This window comes from Parasteatoda tepidariorum, chromosome 7 (assembly GCF_982258835.1).
Source record: "Parasteatoda tepidariorum strain Cologne lab strain chromosome 7, Ptep-v5.0, whole genome shotgun sequence".
NCBI lineage: Eukaryota > Metazoa > Arthropoda > Arachnida > Araneae > Theridiidae > Parasteatoda > Parasteatoda tepidariorum.
This window is the reverse complement of record NC_141761.1, coordinates 38,587,558-38,611,224: the sequence shown is the minus strand read 5'-3', so window position 1 is coordinate 38,611,224 and position 23,667 is coordinate 38,587,558. Positions and strand designations below refer to the sequence as shown.

The window sequence follows — 23,667 nt, the reverse complement described above, 5'->3', positions numbered from 1 at the left end:
AAGCTGGGAAATAAATTTGTTTATAATTTGTGGTTATGAATTTGTTTTGAGATCATGAATTTTTTTCTGATATATGGTTAATGTGGTTTAAATAGATCTTCTACCATATCATGTTTGTACAACTGATATTTCAATAAAAATTATTAAAGTAGACACAAATTATTATTATAATTTAGGGAACTGATTTTTTATCAATGGACACCCGATGTTGAGATATTTTCTCAATAAACACTTTAGCCACATTTCTATTGGTGCCCCTTTCGCCACATGTCCAAAACAGAATCAGATATTGCCACCCTATTAAATTCAAAGTTTACTTGAATTAACGGTCATATTTTGCAGCCCAAAACATGCATTCCTTAAATTAAAAAAACAGCAGGGCTATATCAAATGTTATTCCCTAAGCAACAGTTTTGTTCAGTTACCATTCTGTAGCAGATTTCTTAAAAATATAGAAATATATGTACATAAAACTATTATTTTACAACTCTAAATATGTTTTGGTACCACCCTATTTCATAAAGAAAAGCAATATACGTACAAAAAACTTTTATTTGACGATGTTAGACATGCATATAAAAAAAAAGATAAGAGAAACACTTTGAAGTAAGTCACTTATAAAATTTGTATCTTAAAATTAAACCCAATCATCAATTTAGCTGAGGCACAACAATAATCAATGCATTTAATTTTAAAATTGACTTCACAGCAATATTAAATCTTTCCACTTACAACAAATATACTTAATGCATAACACAGCAAAGTCAGTGTTCCGAAGAGCTATTCAAAAAAAGGTATTTAATGATTGTCTATGATGATTGGGAACAGTGTATTTTATATTTGCATTCAACCTGCTATTAGATTGAAATAAAAAATAACTTTCTGTTTAATTGTTTATTGAAAAATATTATTTAATATTTTAGGCAACTTTGAGACACGCAGCATTGCTTTATGAAACTCACAGGTTCCATTTTAGAATATCACAACTGAGAGCTCGCCGTGGATCTGACATGAAAGAATATAATTTAGGCCCTCAGTGTCAGGAATGGAATAATGAAGATCTAAATGCTTATACAGATGAAAGTTATACCATGAAGGTAAACTACTTGCGAGTATTATTTTAGTAATATAGAAGATATAAAAATATGCGGAAATATATTGTGTGAAAAGATAAATTTGTTAAATATTTTTGATACATAACTTCTCTTTCATAGTGGTTGGCAATCACTTTTAAAATCATATTTGTTCATCATTCAGGTTAGAAAGTTTTGATTTTTAATATTTTAATCCTGTGTTTTTGGAAGAAACAAGGTATCAGACATTTTTTTTTTTTTATTTTTTATTAAGTGATGATCAATAGAATGGAATAGATGTAATATGGGAAATAACTTTAAAATTTTAAATTGGAAAGCATGTCATAAGTTATTCAAGTTATATTTGTAAACTAAGATTTTTTTTCACATTTTATTTGGGATTAAAAAATCAAAATTTGCTTTCTCAAAATATATGGCAAAATTAGTAATTTACAAATATCCAATATTTAAGTTGTTTAAATTGAAATTTTAAATTCTAAAATCTTTCTCGCTGTCTTCAATTTTTTTGTTTCTTCTAATAAATATTTATAACTAAATATTATCTTTAAAAAAATATTTTTAAGTGCAAGTTTTATTTAGAGTTATAAGTGTTTTAATTATTTTAAAAATTGTTGGTTTTGGGCAATTTCATATGCTTTTAGACTGTTTCTGTTACTTTTACCATATATCCTGTTCAGGATGGTGGAGCCCAAAATTTGGCGCTGCCTATAAAGCTCAAAAGAAAGCATGGAGGAAATTTCGTAGATTTCCTACCATCAAAAATTTAATAGCTTTCAAAAAATTTTGAGCCTTTTCACGGAGAACTAGAAGAAATAGTCAAAAAAGTTCTTGGGTGCAATATGGCCTTAGTATAAACAACAACACTACATCCCGCGAAATCTGGAAAAAAAATTCAAGCCATTTCTGGTCACTATCCTAATCAATCTATACCGCATTTAGAAACCAATGAGAAAAAAATATTTAATGTTAAAAATATTGCTAATATTCTGCCTGAAAGTTTAAGCAAGGTATCAGACCCTTCTAATTATCCAACAAAGTTTCAATTATACAAGTATAAAAGTAAAATTGAAAAAAATACCTTTAAAACTATTATTGTGCCCATCTGGTGAATAAAATTCCCCAATTACTTTTTCAGAATTAAAATCTGCCTTAAACCGTGCTTAGTTTACCTCGGCAGGTCCCGACAAACTTTATAATTGCATTCTAAATAATATTCCAGATACTGATTTACAAACAATTTTAAAGCTGTTCAACAAAATTTGGTTAGAAAGAGAATTTCCATCTTGGTGAAAATCTACTGTCATAACTATTCCTAAACCAGAACAATTATAGACCAATTGCATTGACTAGCTGCCGCTGTAAACTGCTTGAAAAGATAATTAATACCGGACCTGTCCAACTTCTTGAATCTCGAAATATATATCATATCCACCAGAGCGGGTTTAGAAAACGCAGATCCACTATTGACAACATACTTATACTAGAAACACAAGTAAGGTTAGCTTTTCTGAAAAAACACCTCGTGAAAGTACTATTTGATTTGGAAAAAGCATACGATAGGATTTGAAAACATGGTATTTTATTGGACCTGATTAAATATAATATTTCAAGAAACATGTTTTATTTTATTAAAAACTTTTTTACTGATAGAACCTTTCAGGTACGCATTAATGCAATTTTATCAAATGATTTTAACCAACTCAAAGGAGTCCCACAAGGTAGCATGATTAGTGTGGCTTTATTTCTCATTAAAATAAATGAACTTTTATCATTTCTACCACATGCAGTTGAAGGTGAGTTATTTGTAGATGATTTTAGATTGACTTGCAGAGCCACGTGCATGTGACTATTGAAGTACAGTTACAACTTTCAATAAACAAGATTTTAAAATGGTCTGATTTAAATGGTTTTACCTTTTCATCTAATAAAACTTCTTGTATTCATTTCTGTCGAAAATGAGGGATTCATCCTGATCCTGAACTTAACATTAATAATACCGTTATCCCTGTTGTCCAGGAAGCTAAATTTTTAGGTCTAATCTTAGACTCAAAATTGACATTTAAAGCTCCCATCCATAAATTACGACAATCCTGTTTCTCCAAACTGAATATCTTTAATCAATGCTCAAAATATATCATTCTTTAATCTGTTCCAAGTTAGATTATAGTTGATGGATCAACTAGAAAGTCGGTTTTAAAAAATGTAGACACTATTCGTCATCAAGGACTCAGGATCACCATAGGAGCTTTATGTACATCACCAATCAAAAGTTTGTGTTTTACATAATGAACCTTCTTTCACTCTGAGATGAAATAGTCTCTCTCTTAACTTTTATTCTCACATTAAATGTCACCCTTTGCATCTATTATACTCTCACGTTTCAACACCATTTTGTTCTACTCACTTCAACAACAGATCTGCCTTAATTTTACTTTTGGATTTAGGATGAAAAATTTTTAAACAAATTTAGGTTTAGATGATTTTAACGTTTTAGAATCAGCTGAGTTGATTCCTGTGTGGATTGGCGTGCATGTTAAAATTGTCGACATTTTTAAAAACTTGACTGAGGATAAAACATTTGCAGTGATTTATCAGCAGTTATTTTATTCCCATTTATATAATTTTAATGACTTTTATGTGCTATACACAGATGGATCTAAATTAAATAACCATGTAGCTAGTGCGGTTGTACACAATGCAGGAGTGATAGAAACTACCTTCAAATTTTTTTGTATTTTCCTCGGAATGTCATACCATTCTTCTTGCTCTACAATTTCTTTCAAACCAAATGCACAAAAATTGGTTATCTTTTCTGATTCAAAAAGCTGTATGGATGCTATAAAAAATTGTAACAGTAAACCTCACTCTATTATCCCACATATTTTAAAGTTATACATTGAACTCACTAACAATAACTACGAAATAATATTTGGTTGGATTCCTAGACATATAGGCATTAAGGGTAACAAAACAGCACACTCAATAGCCAAGTCGACACACAATCTTACAAATAAACAACACTGTTTACCTGACATTCGAAATTTAGTGGCAGACCCTGTTACCCATCTCAGATAAACTGGACTACTGAAATAAACAACAAATTGCATAAGATCTAACCATATATTAAACCATTTGCACCATTCACTAACTACAATAGAAAAACCCAGGTACTTTCAACAGGCTATGAATTGAGCACACCCGCTTGACACACAAATATTTCATTTTAAGTGAAGCACCTCCACAATGCAATTTTTGTAGAGAGTCTCTTACAGTGAAACATTTCTTGAATCAGTGTATAAAGTTTAAATCTAAAAGACGACAGTACTTTAACTTCGGCTTCCCGACTTTAGCAATTTTACTTGGAGACGCACCTCATCCTAACTTAATGACTTATCTCAAAGACATCGGATTTTATAATTCGATTTAATTCAAATTTTAATAAATTGACCAGCTTTTGACTAGCTATATTGATTTTTGCCAAATTACTTTAGTTTTATTTTAGTTTTGATTTTAACCAAGTTTCTTCAAACTCAACCTTGTGTTTGAAGTTTAACCAAATTTTATAAATTTTAACTAAGTTATATAAACTTTTAACCTAGTTGTAGGTGTGGTATAGCCAAATCATGGCTCTTGCGCAAAAAATTTACATCACTCACTCATACATCCTGTTAAGGGTGATCAAAACCACAACCTTGCTTTAATTATATTCAATAAATTATTTTTGTTAATTTCCAATTTATTCCAAAAAATCATTGCATTAGGTTATGAGTAAAATTTTATATAAATAATTTGAATTCTTAATGTTCATTATTTGAATTCTTAATGTCCAAAAATTAAAAACTGTTTAAAAGTTTTTTTTTTTAAAAAATGTAAGTGTGTATTTTTTTTCTCTTATTAAATTATAATTTATTGGAGTGAGGGCTGATGTGAAAATGTCATTCATATTCCATTATATTAGGGATATAGTATGTTTTTTTATATCATAAGTTACATCTAATTAATAACTCAAATCTATCATAGAATGTTATGTTAGAACAATATTTAATAACGAAAAAATTGTGTTTGTATGTGTAATCTTTTTTACTCATTACATTAGAAAATTTATGTTTCATTTTCAGGTACGATTCCTTACAAATATATATGGCACATTTCGTCAAGACATTGTTTTTGATTTCGGGTTTGAACCTGTTTTGGTGAAAAAATTATGTGTTGATGTTGTCTCACTCTGTGATATGGAAAAACTGCAACAAGCAAGAGAGACAGTGGTCTCTTTTACTGAGCGTTGGAGTAACAATGATGTCACCATTGTACCTTTTGAAAATCGTCCACATCCCTTGGGTGATCTGGAAAAAAATCTTCTTTCTTGTTATCCTGTTCCTAATGGAAAATTTAACGTCACCAATTCCGTTATGGAACCTACTTTAACACCTGATAACTACTGTGCACGTCAACATGAATTACTCTGTATTGAAGAAATGACTCAGTATGAACTTCTTTCACGGTAATTTCCTTTTAAATTTTACATAAATTAGTTACTTTTAGTGAGTTTCATTTTTGAAAAATCATTTTTAATTTTTACTATGATTTTACTCTTACTTACCTTTGAATATAAAGCTACTCATGTAAATTTGTACGAAACTGTTCTTGCCAAGCAGGTTTTTCCTTTAGCATAAAAGAAAAAAACAATTTATGTGAATAAATCTTAGGTTTTAACCCTGAACCAAGTGCTTTGAATTAGTCTTTTCTGGCATCTAAAAGAAATTTTTATGATGTGTTGTGTGTAAAGAATTTTTAAATAATTGATACAAAGAGAAAAAAAAAATTTTAATTTTGTGCTTATAAATTTGTTTTTTATTATGCATACAGAAAAGTTTTAACGTCTGTAAATGCTTAGGTTAGTGGTAGGTTGGTGATAATAATTTTTAGATACTTAAATTACTACTTACATAAATATCTAATTGAATTACTGAATTTCATAACCTCTCTAACTAAATATTGGTATTTTTTAATTTTGCCAGCTCAGGAAATAGTCACCAATGCTGTTTGAAATATTTCTAACTGACTAATCAGTCAGATCTTCTCTCATATTACACTAAAAATAAAGTTCGAGGCTGTAACATTTTCCCTGAGAAGTTAACATACCTCGTTTTCAATATATGGAAGGGAGCTTACAACTAAACTTGTTATTTGTTCTTTACGTAAATTACATGCAAAATGCTTAGTGAATTGTAAATTGGTGTATACTACAACTGCATTTTTGTATAAAAATCTTAGGCCCTTTTTTTTATCTCAAACTTGCTGCTTGCTTGTGCTTTCATCATTGTATATTTTTCTGGGAAATTAAATCCTAAGGCTCATTTATATAATCATATGTCATATGTAAATTAATATCCTGTGGCAGAATTTTTTTGGACTTTCTGCGACAAACCTCTCTATCTCTAATATCTTTCTGCAAGATACTTTTAATAATAACTAATAAACATGTTATTAATTAAATTTAAAGTAACAGAAACGTTGTTTACAAAAAAAAAGCCTATTTGGATATAATAAAATTTTATGCATATTTTTTAAATTAATGTGTATTGTTTTTTATTCTAATATCATGAGCGATATTCTCACATTTTGTAAGAGGAAAACACACCAAAAAAAATTTAGCATTTCGTAAATCATTATCACATAAGAAAAAAAATAATAATTAAAATTCATAAAATCCAAAAAAGAAAAGAAAACCAAATTTTTTTTTTCTTCCCAAATACGAATTTTTAAAAAAATCACAAGCATTTCTTCCCCTCTGATGCATAATAATAAATAAATAAAATAGCTAAATTTGATAGAGAAAAAGAAAATTAGGGAAACCTTAGAAACCAATATATGGACTCTTCTATTTTTGATAGTAAATTCATATATATATAAATAAATATACACCGAAGAGCCATTACATTATGACCACCCTCCATCTATAACAATGGGCTCGTCCAGGTTTTCATGGTTTCTCGCCCAGGAACAATGTTTTCATGGGACACATTAGGACCCATAATCCTCATAGAACAATCCCTGACGTCTGTAAGCTATTTGAACATACACTGCTCAAAAAAATTAGGGGAGCCATGTGCTCCCCTAATTTTTTTGAGTAGTGTATATACATATATATATGCATAGATATACACTGCTCAAAAAAATTAGGGGAGCACATGGCTCCCCTAATTTTTTGAGCAGTGTAGTTGCAGACCTGGTTCACCCATTCATGGCAACAGTTTTTCCTGCGGGGGATGATGTTTACCATCAGGATAATGCACCATGTCATAAGGTTCAAAACTTCATGGATTGGTTCGAGGAACATTCCAGTGACTTTCAAGTCATGCCTTGGCCCCCAAATTCACCTGACCTTAATCCAGTAGAGCATTTGTGGTCCTACTTGGAAAAACAAATTCGTGCTGCCAGGCTACCCCCTCACAATGTAAGAGAATTACAGGACCAGTTGGTGAGTGCTTGGTACCAGATTCCTCAGACTACCTATCAGCACCTTGTGGAATCAATGCCATGGCAGGTGCTAGCAATTTTGAGGGCTAAAGATGGTCCTACACGTTATTAACAGGGTGGTCATAATGTAATGGCTCTTCGGTGTATGTCTATAAACAGTCAAAAACAGGTATATATATATCTATGTTAAAAGAATGTTTGTGCTATTCCTTTCTTCTGCACTTTGATATTTTTGTCCTCTTAATTAATAAAATAGTACACAACTCCATGACTGAAACTATTACAACACAAAGCATAGTTTAAACTTATTGGCATAAAAATACATTCTTTAAAAATTGGTTCTCTTTCTTAAACATTGACTCTTTCATTATTTTATTTTCATTAATCTTTTGGCTCTAAATATTGAAAAGTTATTTTCAAAGCTTTTGCAAAAATATTCCTAACATTTTTAATCTCTTTGCAAGGTATAACATTCAAGCAACTTTAAATCTATCAAGTTGCTATCTTCTAACTCCAAATTCTGCAGTGACTGCAAAATATGCTCATAATGGAGAGCTTTTTGCACATATGACATTGACATCTGTTTTATCTGAAGACTCTGCATCAGGAAGATTAATTCTTAGTAACTGTAGTACAGTCCTTCTAGCATCTGTTAAAACAAAAGGAGAGGAACAGAGGAAAGTAAGCATTAAAATATGTTTTTTAACCTTTTATCTGTCTTGGGAAGCATTTATAAAGGATTATTTTTCTATGTTTATTCAAAACAGCGAAACAGAAGCAAATACTTTTTTGCATTCAGGAGTGAAAATTTTCAGTCTTTCTATAAATTTTCAATTTTTTTTGTTTTGTTTTTTTTTGAAGAAATTACTTTTGTTTGTTAAATATTCACCTTTAGTAAAATATTTTTTCTAAAAGAATTTAGTAATTTTATTTTAAAAATTGAATAAGTAAAAAAAATAAGTAAATAAAAAACTTATTTTGAATAAACTTTGTTTTAAATTTAAATTATTAAAAAATAATTGCTAAAAAGCAACCATAAGATTTCAGTATATTAATTGATGCTTTTTATTTTTAACCAAATTTTGCTGACTGATTTTCGTATAAAAATTTACTTTTCAGGCATAAAGATTTGTATTTATTTTTTATTTTTAAAAGTTAGTTCACTATTTTTTTCTATTTTAAAATTTACCATCTTGTCATGGCTGTTTTTAGAAACAACTGTTTGTCCTAATTAGAACTGAGTTTGATGTTTATAGATTAGAGATTACAATAATTACATAATTAGTATTGTAAAATTCTTTTTTTTCTCTCATTTAATTTGAAAATGTTTCAGTCAAACCCTTTGATATATTCGTAAAATATTTTTACAGCACTATCTTCATAAATTCAAATTTATTTGCTACTCTAACACAGTCAGAATGGTGACAGGCGATTAAGCTTAATTTTTAATTACAGTAGGGAACCGATTATCCGGAACGATCGGGACCATCGCTATTCCGGATAACTGATTTTTCCGGTTTTCTGAATCGCTACAAAAAGCCGTTTTTTTATTGTTAAACCCAAATAAAAATATCTTTTTTTGGAAATAATCTTAAAAAGAAAGAAAATCGATGAAGTAATATACTTATGATTATTTCCAAAATGATGGTAAGGTGAACATCCTTCAAAAAAGAAAGAAAAATCCTAAAATCTTATGAAGAAAAAAAAATTTTTTTTTAAAAATGGCGGGAAAATTTATCGAATTTCGTTCCGGTTTTTTGGTTTTCCGGTTTTCTGATTTCCGGATAACGGGTTCTGTACTGTAGTATAAAAATTAAGATAAATCTAACATATGTAGAACAATTTGTGTAGATTAAATATAATAAAATTATAAACTGAAACTTTGTTTTTAAGTTTAGTTTAAATTTTATACAATCATACTTAAGAAGGGACAACAACAAACTAAAATTTTTAATAAGTGGGGGGGGGGAATTTATCGTAGTGTTTGATACTTTACCCTTTTAAGATTATTGTACCAAAATATTAAACTGAATTTCATAAAAATGTAAGAATTAACAGCATAATATGTCACTTGAGTTGCAGGGGAACACTATGATGTGTAAGAATAAGTGAACTTGTTCTCTCTGTTGATTAATGGATGCGTTTACTCCTATCAAATTATTTTAGTAAAATATTATTTGTACTATTTTATTGAAATTATTTATTGAAATTATTTGTTTAAATTATGCACACAAGAAAAGAATTAATGGTATTTTCGATATATTGCAACTTATTGAAATTGACTTGTTAATGAAAGTTGCCAAGGGTTATTGGCAGTTTTGGAACAATTAAAAATAAATATAGGCCCAGCAGCAAAAAAATTTGCCCAAAATGATGATGACCGTCAAATTTTGGCTGCTAATCTAAAAACATATTATGCATCTCATGATGGTAGATCAACTAGATAAAGAATGATAGAGAAGAGGCATCTTACAGACCTGGTATTATAATTACCTGCAAAATTTTATGTATTTAATCACAAAACATTCAATGCAATTTACTCAAAACTGTTTCTCGTTCTTGTTATATCTCTAACTAGTTCAATTTTCAACAGATTTACTTGGAATTTTGATACAATGTTCACAATAAATATAGTTTTCGTTGCACATAGGGATTTTTAAATTTGGTCAACTAGTTTTGAATAATGTACAAAAATGTAACTGATTTTGTCATTTTTATTTTTAAAAAAATTTCAAAGCATGCCCTTTTTTAAAAGATTTTTTTTAAAAAAAAAATCCTTCATGCAACAAAAACTACATTTATATAGTTCAAATTAGGATTAATTTTTTTTCTACTTATGAGTGCAGCAAGTTATGGATAATTTAAACAATAAATTATAACCATTATATTGTGTAATCTTTAGTTTTTTAAGTCTTTATTTGTAACATCATAAAATGAAGATTAAAATATGTACAATTATATACAAAAAATAAAATAAATTTTTTAATGAAAAATTCATTAAAAAAAAATTTTTTTTATGAGCTATTTCTATGTTGTTCCCTATAAAGTTTTTCCAAAAAGAGAAGATACATATGTTTATGCTAAGATCAAAAAGAAAAAGAGAAAAAAACTTTATAAAAAGGATGAATTTGTAGATGATAATATTAAAATGAAATCTTTTTACTTTCCATAAAAAAAAATTATTAATAGTTATTATGGAAAAATTAAATTAATAGTATTTTATGGAGTTATGATAAGTACCTAATTAAAGTTTCTTCAAATGCCATTCATTTCTGTACCATTGCAAGTACTTTGCAAATAAATAAAACAATAACCAAAATGTAGGGTTTAATATTATAGGAACAGCAAATAAATATAATTGCTTAAAGTTAAAACATTTCTCTATCTACTCCATTGCAAAAATGATATTAAATAAGAATGAACGTTGGCATACAGACAGATGCACTAGTGTTTTTTGGGTATCTGATTTTTTAAAAAATGTGATTTTTACTTAGTTTTTTCTACTAACAATTTTTTTCCAGTTTTTTTTTTTCTTTCTATATTTGAGATGAGAGGGAATAAAATGCAAGGCCTGCTGTTGTGCTGGAGAATGGTTGTTACCAAATGTTATATATATTTCTATGTACCAAAATTTTTCATTTTATTATTTATTTTTAATGTAATTAAGAATATTCATTTTTCTAATGCATTTTTATTTAGAAAATAAATTTGTATATACACATACTTATTTCGGATTAATATTTTTCCGTTTTAAGGTTTATGAAGCAGTAATTGAAGATAAAGGAAAAACAGTTATTTATATGAGATTGTCTAAGAAGTGTTGTGAGGAGTTAAAACTAGGTCCTGATCGAGAGTTTTTGGCTGAGGTAAACATTTGTGTGTTTTTTGTATAGATGTCATTGCAGATGTCATAAATCTATTACTAAGCCATAACTTATGTTAACAATTATAGGTGCAATTTCAACTAAACCGTCTACCAGTGTGTGAAATGCATTTTGCTGTTGATAGATTGCACCCAACATCAATTGTATTTCCAGATATATCGGAGGTTCCACAATTATGGAAAAACAAACCTTTAAATCAGTAATATTTAACAACTGTTATACTTTTTTTATTGTATTCATGAGAAGTCCTATTTTTAGTATTTTAATTAAGATATATGCATTTAATTTTTCTTAATTAAGCAGAAGAGATAATAAAGGGATTAGTCAATGCTGAATGCTACGGGACAAAGAATAAAAAAGTTTGAAGAATTTAAATGTCTATTGTTTCAATTAACCAAGTCAAATAAAACAACTGAGATTTTTATATAAGCCTTAAAATTATAGTTTGATAATATATTTATATAGATATATTATATTTGTGAGACACCTAAATAAATATACCTATTTTGATAAACTAAATTTTATAAACTTTATTTTGTTACTGCAAATATTTTGATAATTGTTAGAAACTATAAATGTATTAAGAATTTTTACTTTTAAATATCCTTCTTTATCCTCGCAGAAAATTTCTATGTTCTCGCAAATGTATCTTCTGTTATGCAAAAATAAGCATAACTTATTTCATACAAATAAAATCTAAATTAGGTATTTCATTTAATCCTTTTCCCAACAAATATAAATTGGCTTTTTATTCTATAACCTTAAGATCATGGAGAAAATCAATTTACTTTAAATGTTGCCTCTTCTCTTGCGCTAATCATTTGCATTAAGTTTGTGAAACTGTTGTGTGGTTGCTAAATTGTATTTTATTTGTTATTTTATTTTGATTATTAAAAAGTCATTATTTCTCATAACTTTTTCGCTGACAATACGTTTTAAGTTATAAAGCCAAGAAATGCATAAAAATCTTGAAACAAAGAATCTTGCAACTTTCATAACCATTCCGTGAATTTTTTTGTTTCTTTCGAGGAAAAAGTCTTAATGCTGTGAATTATGTAAGGAATAATCCTACTTTAAAGCTAAATTTCTTTAGACAAAAAATATATTGTCAAAACTAAGAAAGACAGAAATGAAAAAAAACTCTCTTCTCAGCCTATTTTTGTTTTTAAATAAATTATTAGTCACTTAAATTGTTTTAAAACAGCACAAATACAAAATTATTCACATGATTAGCTACAACATGCCTCTTATCAAGCTTGTATTTATCTATTTACTTCTGCTATTACCATATCTTAGTTATAAATTTACTTATCATTTGTATTTCTTTAAAGTTATGTATTTTTTAGGAAACTTAAATCATTTGAACCTAAGCTCAATCCAAAGCAAAGAGAAGCTGTTTTAGCAATTACTACTCCTCTCTGTGCCAAATTACCACCTGTTTTGATTATTGGGCCGTTCGGAACAGGAAAGACATATACCTTAGCACAAGCAGTAAAAATTATTTTAGATGATCCTAACTCTAGAATATTAGTTTGCACTCATTCAAATAGGTAGGTTAACTTCTATTATCTATCAAAAGTCATATTTTTAAGTAAATCTTACATTTTTTTTTATTTTTATTGTTTGTCTTGAAATTTTAAGAAAATGTTTGCTATAAAAAGTTTGCTCAAATTAAAAGGGGACTGAGTGATAGCATCAGAAATAGAGGAGCGATAACAAATCCAGCTTTCAGTTTTATGAGTTAAGGTAGGAAGAGACAAAATATCATTTAAATCTGATTATTCATTTCAAGTGTTTTCATGTAAGTTGGTTAAAGTTGTGATAAGGTGGATACATTTGAAACAGAAAAATACAGAGTAGTAATATCTTCACTTGCAGCATAAGATGAGTGAAGTTCAGACATGTATCATCACATGTTTTCTGTTAATGACAAATACTATTTAGGACAAAGAACTATCAAACAATGGGTGTAAAAGACTTCATGAAAGGTGTACACCAATATGGAATTTGCCTTTCAAAGAATGTTATTACAAGAGGAAAAGTTTGTCACCAGACGAATTGCTGCCATCAGACCCTTAAGTAAATTTTTAGACTCTCATCACCCCATATAAGTCATTCTACATTGTTTCTGCTAAACTTTTGTAAATTGCTGTGCTTTTTCTAGTAGATTTAAAATTTGTCGGCTATTGTCGAACCTGGAAACTTGCTTAAACAAAGGACCTCTGGGATCCACAGAAGATAACAGCTTATTATGTTGAATTTAAAAAAAATTCAGTGAGTCTCCGCTCTTATTGCATTTCAGCTTTCTTCCATAGAGTTCAAATTACTACAGAACTATTTGTTTAAGGACATGATCCTTCAACTTGCTGTTAACAACCATTTCTATCTCAATGCGCAGTCGAAGAACTGCATTTTCAAATGTTTCATTAAAAGTGATGTAATGATTTATTGGATCAATTTAAAATTGGTTATTCTACTGAATAATCCTTTCAGGTGTAGATGTTTTTTTTTTTTTTTTAAACTTAGGCTTGATGGGCTGATGTTTAAAGGGAAATTACTTGCAATGATCAGAATCATGAATTAACTAAATGCGCAAGACTCCTATCAGTAGCTAGGCCTAGCATCAGAGGAACAAAAAAAAAATTAACTGCATATGCAGAGAAAAACATTTTTCACACTCACTGTAGCTAGATAGATGACCTTACTCTCCAAGTTCTAGCTGTGCAGTTGATGTGACATCAGTAGTATACACAACCACAAAGTGTGCCAAGTGAAAGTGGGAATATGATGTTATCGATGATAGACATGATGTTATGGATAAGAAAGATTAACTGTTAGATTTTTCTTCTAAATGAAATTGATATCCTTGCAGAGTGTCCAGTGTACACTTAAATGTATATAGATCCTCTGGAAATAACAGGGCAGTTAACCAGCTATGCACTTACTATTCTTAGCCTTGAATAATAATGCTATCACTGCTATACTATTGTATTTCTGACCCTATCACTTAATCTTTATAGCCTACACAAATTCACCCTTTACAGCCTGTTCTGATGCTGTGCACTTTTTATTTGGACAACTCTTCTATTTTTTGCAATATATTTGGGGCTTTTAATAACATTCTAATTTTACAAGCACAGTACCCCCTCATTTTATGTTGTTTGTCTGAGGATAGAAAAAAAGAGCTATGTATTGAATTGTGCAATATATTACAAAGAACCACACTGTTAAATATAAACAATAGTATGTAATTATATTCTAAAAAATTAGTCCATGAAAGTAAGTCATTTGCACTTAATTTTTGTTGTTGCTTTCTCTGGATTAAAATGGACTATAGAAGGGTTTTCTGATTTCTGTTTTTAAAACTTGCTATTCTTTTGAAATTGAGAGATGAAAATGTTCCAACTGCCTTTCAGTTATTTGATTTTAAATAGTCATTTAACAGTCGCATAGAATTCATTCAAGGGCAAAAATTGGTCTGCAGTTCTCAATTTAAATGCTTCTTTTAAAAAAGTTTCTTGGCATCTATTAATGAATTTATAAAGAATGTTAATCATCATTTTTCTCATCAGGAAAAAAATGCTTATATTTTTATGGAATTCTTTTTAGTTATTATATTTGTGTGATTTAATGATATGTAATATAAAAATCAAAAGACTACTACATTATACTTTCATAAAAGCTTTATTATTTACATTGTTCAATTCATTGAAATTAATGATTGTAATTTTTTATTAATAATTTAAAATTTTTAATTGGCTTTAAGTTATTACAATGTGGAAGAACAGTATTTTGATTTTATTGTGCTGTATTTAAGATATGAATCTAATAGAAAGAAAACCTGTGTTTATAAGAAATATCTACTTATTGTTGGAAATGAATATATGCTGAAGATGCTTTGATATTCTATGAGAATAAATGTGAATAAATTAAATGCATAATATTAATTGCAAGTACTTGTTTACATAATGCACCTTTTAAATGTTTTAAAAAGACGCAAATAATAGAAAAATAACTGCAAAAGTTCAGAGTACAAGTAAAAGCTACCTAAATTTGCTTTCTTATTCACTGGGATTCTATCCTTGATGGCTGATCGGAGCTTATCCTGATTCAGATCAATAGTTGCCTACTTGTCTGACAGCTAAAATTGACTGATGTGCATTGCTGATCACAAGATTCTGGAGCTTTTACTTCCATGAATCTTCCTGACAAACAACTGTCTGTTAAAGAATGGTTTGTTCTTATTCATACCAAACGATGCACTATTGAATTACCTAATATAATTGAGGTATATCTTAATAAATTGATAAAATATTATTCTCTTAAATTCTTTCATATTTGAAGTTATTTTATATGTGACAATATTACATTTGTGGGGAATCTCTTGATTCAACTTCAATTATGAAAAAACTTTTTAAAGTCTTTTAGAGATGTTATGCAAATGAAGACATAACAATTATAAAAAAATATATACTAAAAAGACTAAGTCCTTTCCATCAATTTTTATTTTTAAAAGAAAAAAACTAATTTAGAAGGTACATGGAAAATTTATTATTGCACTTTGTTGTCCAAACAATAATTATGAATGCCATTATGAATAAATATGGAGTGTGTGCACTTTGTTCAGTTATTTTCAATCCTAAATGTCTAGATCAAAGTACTAGTCAATCTTTATACTTGTGTATCATTTGAATGAAGAGTATTTTAGAATGTTCATTATATCACTGATTTGAATTAAAAAGATGTCATCAATTTTAAAGTTGTTCATAATCATTTTATCTGTTTTTTGCAACTATCTGTTAAAATTTTGAAAAAAATGTAATAGCTTACTCAAATTTTTTTAAAATCAGGGTAAACCTTTCAAATCTAAACTAGGCATATACTCAGTAAATAATTATAACTTGTGCAGTTCTTATAAATTTAGTATCCTTGCACTTCTAATCTTTATTTAGCTGAAATTCATATAAGTTTCTGAAAAAATATTGTTGTTGTAGTGCCGCTGATATTTACATAAGAGAATATTTACATCCACAAGTTGCTGAGGGTAGAATTGAAGCTACACCCTTGCGTATATATTACCGCCATCGCTGGGTAGCGACTGTACATCCGACAGTTCAACAGTACTGTTTAATCAACTGTGATAACAATGAAAAGCATTTTGTCATGCCAACCGCTGATGATGTTAAAGCTCATAGAATTATTGTCACTACTTTAAAAACTGCAAGATACCTAGTACAGCTTGGCCTAGAAAAAGGTAGCTTGGCTCTGTGTGTTTTAAAATTATCTTTAACTTTGATCCATTTATGTCATTGTGTTTAAATTTTTCAATGTATTATTTTCTTTTTATTCTTTTTTATTTTATTTTTATAAAGTCTTTAGTTTTGTAATTTAACATTTAAATGAAAAGAAGAAAAGTAAATAAAAATTAAATTCATTTCTTAAATTTTTTCCGTTGGTAGTATTTTGAAAAAGGAGAACAACGATTGAAAAATCAAGGCATATATCTTGCGAATATTAATGTTTCAAATCTTTAAAAAGACTTTAAGGTTATATTTCTATTAAAAGTGTTAAAAGAAAATCTTCATGTAAGAAATATTTTAAGAAAAATCTTTTAAGGGTACATTAAATAAATCTCAAAAAGTACATTTAATTGATCTCTATTTGACACACCTGAATCGTGTAATTCCATCATAATTACACATAGTTTTATCCTCCTCTCTTTTTCAGTTATTACCTTAGATTTTACAGTTATTAATTTTTTTAATGCGATGACAATCGCAAAGAGCGTAAAAGAGGGATATGTAATTTTTTTCAAAATCTATATTCTTTTATATGTTGATGGGGAAAAAAATTTTTTTCTTTCCCCCATTGAATTTTATAAATGGTACTTTTGTGCATAAACTTGGCAGTCTTTTATTTTCTATATACTGTAAAACATAAATACTAAAAGAAAAAGAGAAAACTACATAATAAAAAAAAAAAGAATTTCAAATAATTTCTTCCAGCAATCATATTTCTGATTTTTACTGTACTTTTTATATTTTTGTGGACTAGATTTGTGTTCATGAGAAGAGTTGCTCACTGCGCAATTTATAAACTGCACTTTTCAAAAAATTTTGATTTAAGGTGTCAAAGTATTAGGTTCTGTCATTGATTTTTATACTTAAAATATTATGGAGTTAGGCAATTTATGCAGTGACCGGCTCATACATTTTCAAAACTAACTTTAATTACTTTATACTTTTAATTACTTTTTTAACTCTGCTCACATGGCCTGAGTTTTTATTACTTCAAATTTATTTTTAGCCTCCCACAGATTTTTAAAAGCTAAATATTTCCTTGTATTAATACATTTTTTTTTTAAATCTAAAAATATCTGAACTAACAGAAGTAAAAGATTGTGAAAAGAATGTTTTGCAAATTTAAATTCTTTATTTATGACTAGTAAATCTTCTTTATTTAGGGTTCTTTACTCACATACTTATTGATGAAGCCGCTCAAGCAATGGAATGTGAAGCTATAATGCCTTTGTCACTGGCTGATGAAGATACCAGAATTGTCCTTGCTGGAGATCATATGCAGGTTGATATTGAATTGTTTTAGGCAATCAATCCTTTGAAAGTTGTATAAATTTCTTATTCTGTTCTATTGAGCGTAAAAGGTTGTGCTTGTTGTTCTTTTTTTTTTAAAAATTAAACTGCTTCTAAAATGGTACTTTATAATGTGTTCAGTCTATAACTAATTTTTTCGTTATGTGTCGTTTGAAAAATCTTTTTGTTTTTAAGTTTATTAAGTAATTATTCTTGTCTAGATTTCTCATTTTAAGCTCACCTTCAGTTAAGACTTTTGTGCTTACCATGAGTATGAGATCTCTTATTTAAAATTATATTCGCTAACCCTTTTTGAACTGTCCTTTTTTGGTATTAGGTTTGCAGTAGACTTATTACGGGAGTTTAAATTTTTGAGAAATTTTTCAAATTGCAATGGGTTGAAACATTTTAATAATATCTATCAATTTTAAATAATTAGCATAAAGTTTACATTATGCAAATTTTCATTAAATTCGAAGAAAAAAAAAACTTTCTGGAAGTTAAGCTTGCATTTTTCTTCAAACAAGTGATAAGTAAAATTTGATACATAATCTACTATAAGATTTGTTGTATTTAAATAAATTTGTAGCAAAGTTATGTGTAATAGTAATACTCATTGCTCTGTGTAATAATAAGTGGACTATGCCTGATAATATCAATTAAACATAAGATTAAATTTTAACAAGTCTGAAATGTGTTATTAAAAGAAAAAAAATTTCAAAATAATTTGCTTTTCATTTGTCATTTAGATGCAAACTATTAAATAAATTTAATTTCTGAGTATACCGCACAAATGTTATTTTTAAAACATATGTTGTAATTTAAACATCAAACAAATTTTGAATATCTTTTAAACATTTTGAATTATGCAGCAAAATGTTTACTAAAATAGTACTTGAAAGAATGAAAAATGCGCTTGACAAAATCTTTCAAGCCAGGTTTTAGAACTTGTGTTGATCACATTGCAACATTTTGTGGAAAAATCTATTGAATGGCTATCAACAATGTACTTAAATTTCATAGATTTTGAAAAAGTTTTCGATAGTTTACACTGAAAGCTGTTGAAGTACTATGGAATTCCTAAACATCAGAAATATCTATAAAAATTGCCATATATAAGTAATCCATGCCAGTTAGCAACCAGATTCCTTCAAGGTTGATTTAGGTGTTAGACAGAGTTTTTGCCAACAATCTTTTTGCTTGCTATGGGCAGAATTATGTATAGTGTATCAGAACAAAAAGTGATATAAAGTGAACCCTTGCTGCATATTTTTCTTATCTTGATATCGCTGTTGACTAATGTTTACTGCAAACAAACCCTTCAAGATTTGCAAACAAACTTTTTAAACGTTGACAACAAAAATGGTGTCTATTAACAATCAAAATAAAACTAAAATTTTGTAAATTAATCCAAACCAATAAAATTGCATGTTCTTAGAAAATATCACATTAGAAGAGGTTAACAGTTTTATTTATCTTTGAAGTAAGTTGACAACAAAAATGGTGTCTATTAACAATCAAAATAAAACTAAAATTTTGTAAATTAATCCAAACCAATAAAATTGCATGTTCTTAGAAAATATCACATTAGAAGAGGTTAACAGTTTTATTTATCTTTGAAGTATAATTAACAATGAAGAAAGAATTCTTGATATATTAAATTGGTTAAACAAGCTCCAAAGTATTCTCAATAAATTTATCTTGTTCGGATGCTGCCGTTGGGCTGTGAACCCTTCGCGCAAAGTGTTTCACAAATTTGTTTATTAATTGTGACCTATATTGCAATCTTAAATTGGTTAACATTCTTTTTAAAAAATATGTATATATCTTCAGATATATGAGCTTTCTTTTTTATTTAAAAAAAAAAAAACTAAAGTAATAAAAAACAGTTTTCAATTTTCCTTACTTATTAAACTGAACTGTACCTAAAACTGCTTTCAAAATAAAGATTTACTGCTTTAAAGTTTAGATGTAAGTACTTTTATGACACTATGTATTTTTTATATTTTAGAGTTTCAACTTTGAAAATTAAACTTATGATCCAAATATGATCTTTCATAAGAAATTAATTTTTTCTTTCTTTTTAAGGCAAAATATTTTTCTCAATTGTAAATGTAACATTTTTATTATTACATAACCATGTTATTCAAATTAAAGTCTAAAAATAAAATTTCTGAAATCATAACAAAAAATACTGGTTGTTCCACAAATAATTTAAAAATTTAATGTGATTTTTTCTCAGTTGTAATTTTCTTTCCAATTTTAGCTTTGCCCTGAAGTGTATTCACCTTTTGCGCAAGAGCGCAATCTTCACATGTCACTCTTAGAGAGGCTATATGACTTGTATCCTGAACAATTTCCATGTAAAGTGCTTCTTTGTGAAAATTACAGATCTCATGAGGCAATAGTACAGTATACATCTGAGCTTTTTTATAATAACCATCTGCAGGCTAGTGGTCAGCAGCCAAGGCATGAGAAGTTTTATCCTTTGACTTTTTTTACTGCTAGAGGAGAAGATGTTCAAGATTGTAACAGTACTGCATTTCATAATAACGCAGAGGTACTATTTATTTAAAAAATAATTCATGTTATAATAATTTTTTAAAGAATGCTTTTTTAGCTTTAACATATTTTGGTTGAAGTATATTAAGTAAAAAATTATAGCTTTATTGATTTGGATAAAAATGTATTTTATTTGTCCTTAAAAATGGTAATATAGTGGAAAGTTCTATTTCCAAAATTTTTGGGGCTGTGCAAGTTTAGAAAATAGATTTTTCTGGATAATATGTTAAGATAAACGTATACTAAATATGTAATATAAAAAAAATAATAATAAATGAATTCTAATTAACATCAATGTTTAGTATTATAAAATGTCACTTATAAATATATATATATATACAAACGTTGAAATACTTATCAATACTATTTCAACTTATCTAATGAGTTCTGTTTACTTGCAGCTTATGCGCAATAAATGAAACTTATTGTTTTTCTTAATTTTCTTCATGTTTTTTTGTATTTATTTTGTTATATATATATAAAGTTGAAGAAGCAGTTAACTTTTTCTTTCATGAACGCACAGATACTCAGATAATACTATCATAGATATCAAGTTAAGCAAACAAATACAATTAATATATTAGGTAATTTTAGAGTGATCACTAAATGTTACAGTTATAAATATTTTGCTGTACTTTAAAAAGAAATAAAACTCTTATCTTCATTTGTGTGCCCACTTTCTCCTCTTACAATCTCCCTCTCAATCTCTTTCCTAGTCTATCTGTCTGCCCCTGCTTCAAAAGCTTCCACCAAAACACTCCTCTGCTTTCTTGTTTGCTAAATATCTTAACTAAATATTGGCAGACAAATACTGCTTATTTTTTCAATAAAGAGGCCATCTCAAACAGACAGCCAAGGCAGAAAAAGCAGCGCGGATATTCAGATAAAAATAACATTAACAGATAAAAACAAGCTTCTAATCCTAAAAACAAATCATTCCTATGTTATAAAAAGAATATGAAACTAGAAACAGGATTGAATAGATGAAAACCTTTTGTTCAATGAAAACCTTTATATCAAAACAAAGCCTGTATAGTGGTGTTTCGTTCAAGCATAAATTTTCAGCTTCTTGAATTTCCATAATTTATACCTCTTGAAGTATATTTTTCTTTAACTGTTCTTGTCTTCAAGTGTGTGCATTAAAGCCGCATAAATGTTAACTTTGCTAAAAACAGAATAGGAAATAATATTTTTTCCTTCTGGTATAATGAGATTTTGCGACAGACCGTGAAAGATTTCCAATAACAGATCAACAGATGTTTTTAAAAAAAGGGAAAATTTATAATTAGAAAAATTAAAAAGATTCATTTTGATTGTTTAAAAACGTCTGAAAACACAGACCTTTCCAGAAAAACACTCCAGATATAGGACTTTGTTCTATATTAATAAAGCTAGTTTGAAGTGAAAATATTTTTAAGCTTTTTAGTGTTAGGCATTAGAAAAAGTTAAAAGTGTATACAGATATTAGAGGAGCAAATAAATAAAACAAATCTAAAAAATTCGTTGCTACATTGCATTAGGTGGGGTGTAAAATAATAAACATTTGGTCACCAAAATCATACAGTTGTCAATGTTTGAAAACTTTAAAAAAAAAGAAAGCATTGAGTTTTAGCACATTAATGCTAAATTTACAATGTATATTTGAAGAATTTATGTATATTTGCTGGCATTATAGTGTAAGAATGAGTCGTAGCATAGCTGAATTATGCAACTTGATTTAACTGAACTGATTTATTATTTTCAATCTGTTCATAGCCCAACAAATCAAGTATTTTCCCTGAATGAATTTCCTTTTTAAATGACGGTTATTCAGTGTTAGGCATATACTATCGTCAAATCTTATTAACATTTACATCATTAACATCATTGAAGATAAACTACATTTTCCTCTTAGAAAATGTTTTTTTATTTTAGAGACTTTTAATAATTCTCCTATTAACAATTCCATATTTTTTTTAAAAATTTTTGAGTCATTTTTCTGAAGATTTAAATGATATTTGTGGAGTGATCACTTTTTCACAAGCCCAAATTTACATGTCTGTATCGTTGTAACTTGCACTGCCTTACTCAAACTTTTTAAAATTTCATGTTATATGTGCATTTTATTCTCAGAAATGTTAATTTATTTTTCCTACAAATGCGGCTAACAAAAACTTTACAGAAATCTATGTTTTGAATAGCCTGTATTGTGTGATGGTTATTTATTTATGTTTTTTTACTGCTATGCCATTGTTCAACAATTTCTTGTTTTAAAGGAAATCAGTTTCACATTCCCCACCAACAAGTATTTCATAAATTTCCTTGGCATTGCCAAAATTCAAATCATCAAACTCCCTTTCATCCTCAATTAACGCAAACACTTTGCAAATAGATTCATGTTTCATTAATATATTAATTACCTTAAACTTAATTTAGCTTCTGTAAAATCAGTTTTTTTTTAATCAAAAATTCATTCATTATTCAACATCCACACAATGTTTAAAATAATAATGTGTTGTGATATTATTATTTTAAAGTCAATGATGTTCTAAAAGATTTTTAACAAATTTAATTTTAATAATTTATTAATTTCATTAACAACACTTTTCAACATAAATAGCATTTTCATTACTTATGCGCTAAAAGTTGTACAAATATTCTCTTGCTAATTTAAACGAAAACTCTATGTTTAAAAATTGTACGAATACACAATTAAACGCAAAGTATGTGCTCAAATTCAATTTCAAATATTTTTAAATGCAAAAATCCCTTTCCAGTAAATTTAAAATCTCAACAAAAATTTAAATTATTTGACTTCAGAAAAAAAAAATTTGTTAGCCAAGGTTTCATTTTGTTTTAAAAATGTCCTTTTTTATTTTTATAAACTTTTTGTAATTTATCAGCTAATCTTCAAGAAGCTGTGCATTTTTTATCAGTTCTAATGCCTGTAAAATTTCAATTGAATTCTAAAAGTTTTGCTTGGGACTGTTGACTTGTTAGATCTTCCAATCTATACTAAGATTTTTTGAGATCTAAAATTAAAGAGTTAAATCTTTGAACATGTTAAATGTATTTAAA

At 27.8% G+C, this 23,667-nt stretch overlaps 1 protein-coding gene across 2 annotated transcripts in view; it reads left to right on the top strand.

Annotated features, from left to right (window-relative positions):
- The window catches only part of Helz (Helicase with zinc finger), a 43,385-nt gene that overhangs the window by 11,834 nt on the left and 7,884 nt on the right, over positions 1–23,667 (top strand). For both annotated transcript variants that reach the window (XM_016061874.4, XM_016061873.4), the window contains exons 4-12: positions 924–1,097; positions 5,213–5,595; positions 8,039–8,255; positions 11,330–11,440; positions 11,527–11,657; positions 12,805–13,008; positions 16,453–16,712; positions 17,922–18,040; positions 20,315–20,608. In XM_016061874.4, coding sequence (XP_015917360.2) covers positions 924–1,097; positions 5,213–5,595; positions 8,039–8,255; positions 11,330–11,440; positions 11,527–11,657; positions 12,805–13,008; positions 16,453–16,712; positions 17,922–18,040; positions 20,315–20,608 — 1,893 coding nt within the window. The remainder of the gene's footprint in view (positions 1–923; positions 1,098–5,212; positions 5,596–8,038; positions 8,256–11,329; positions 11,441–11,526; positions 11,658–12,804; positions 13,009–16,452; positions 16,713–17,921; positions 18,041–20,314; positions 20,609–23,667) is intronic.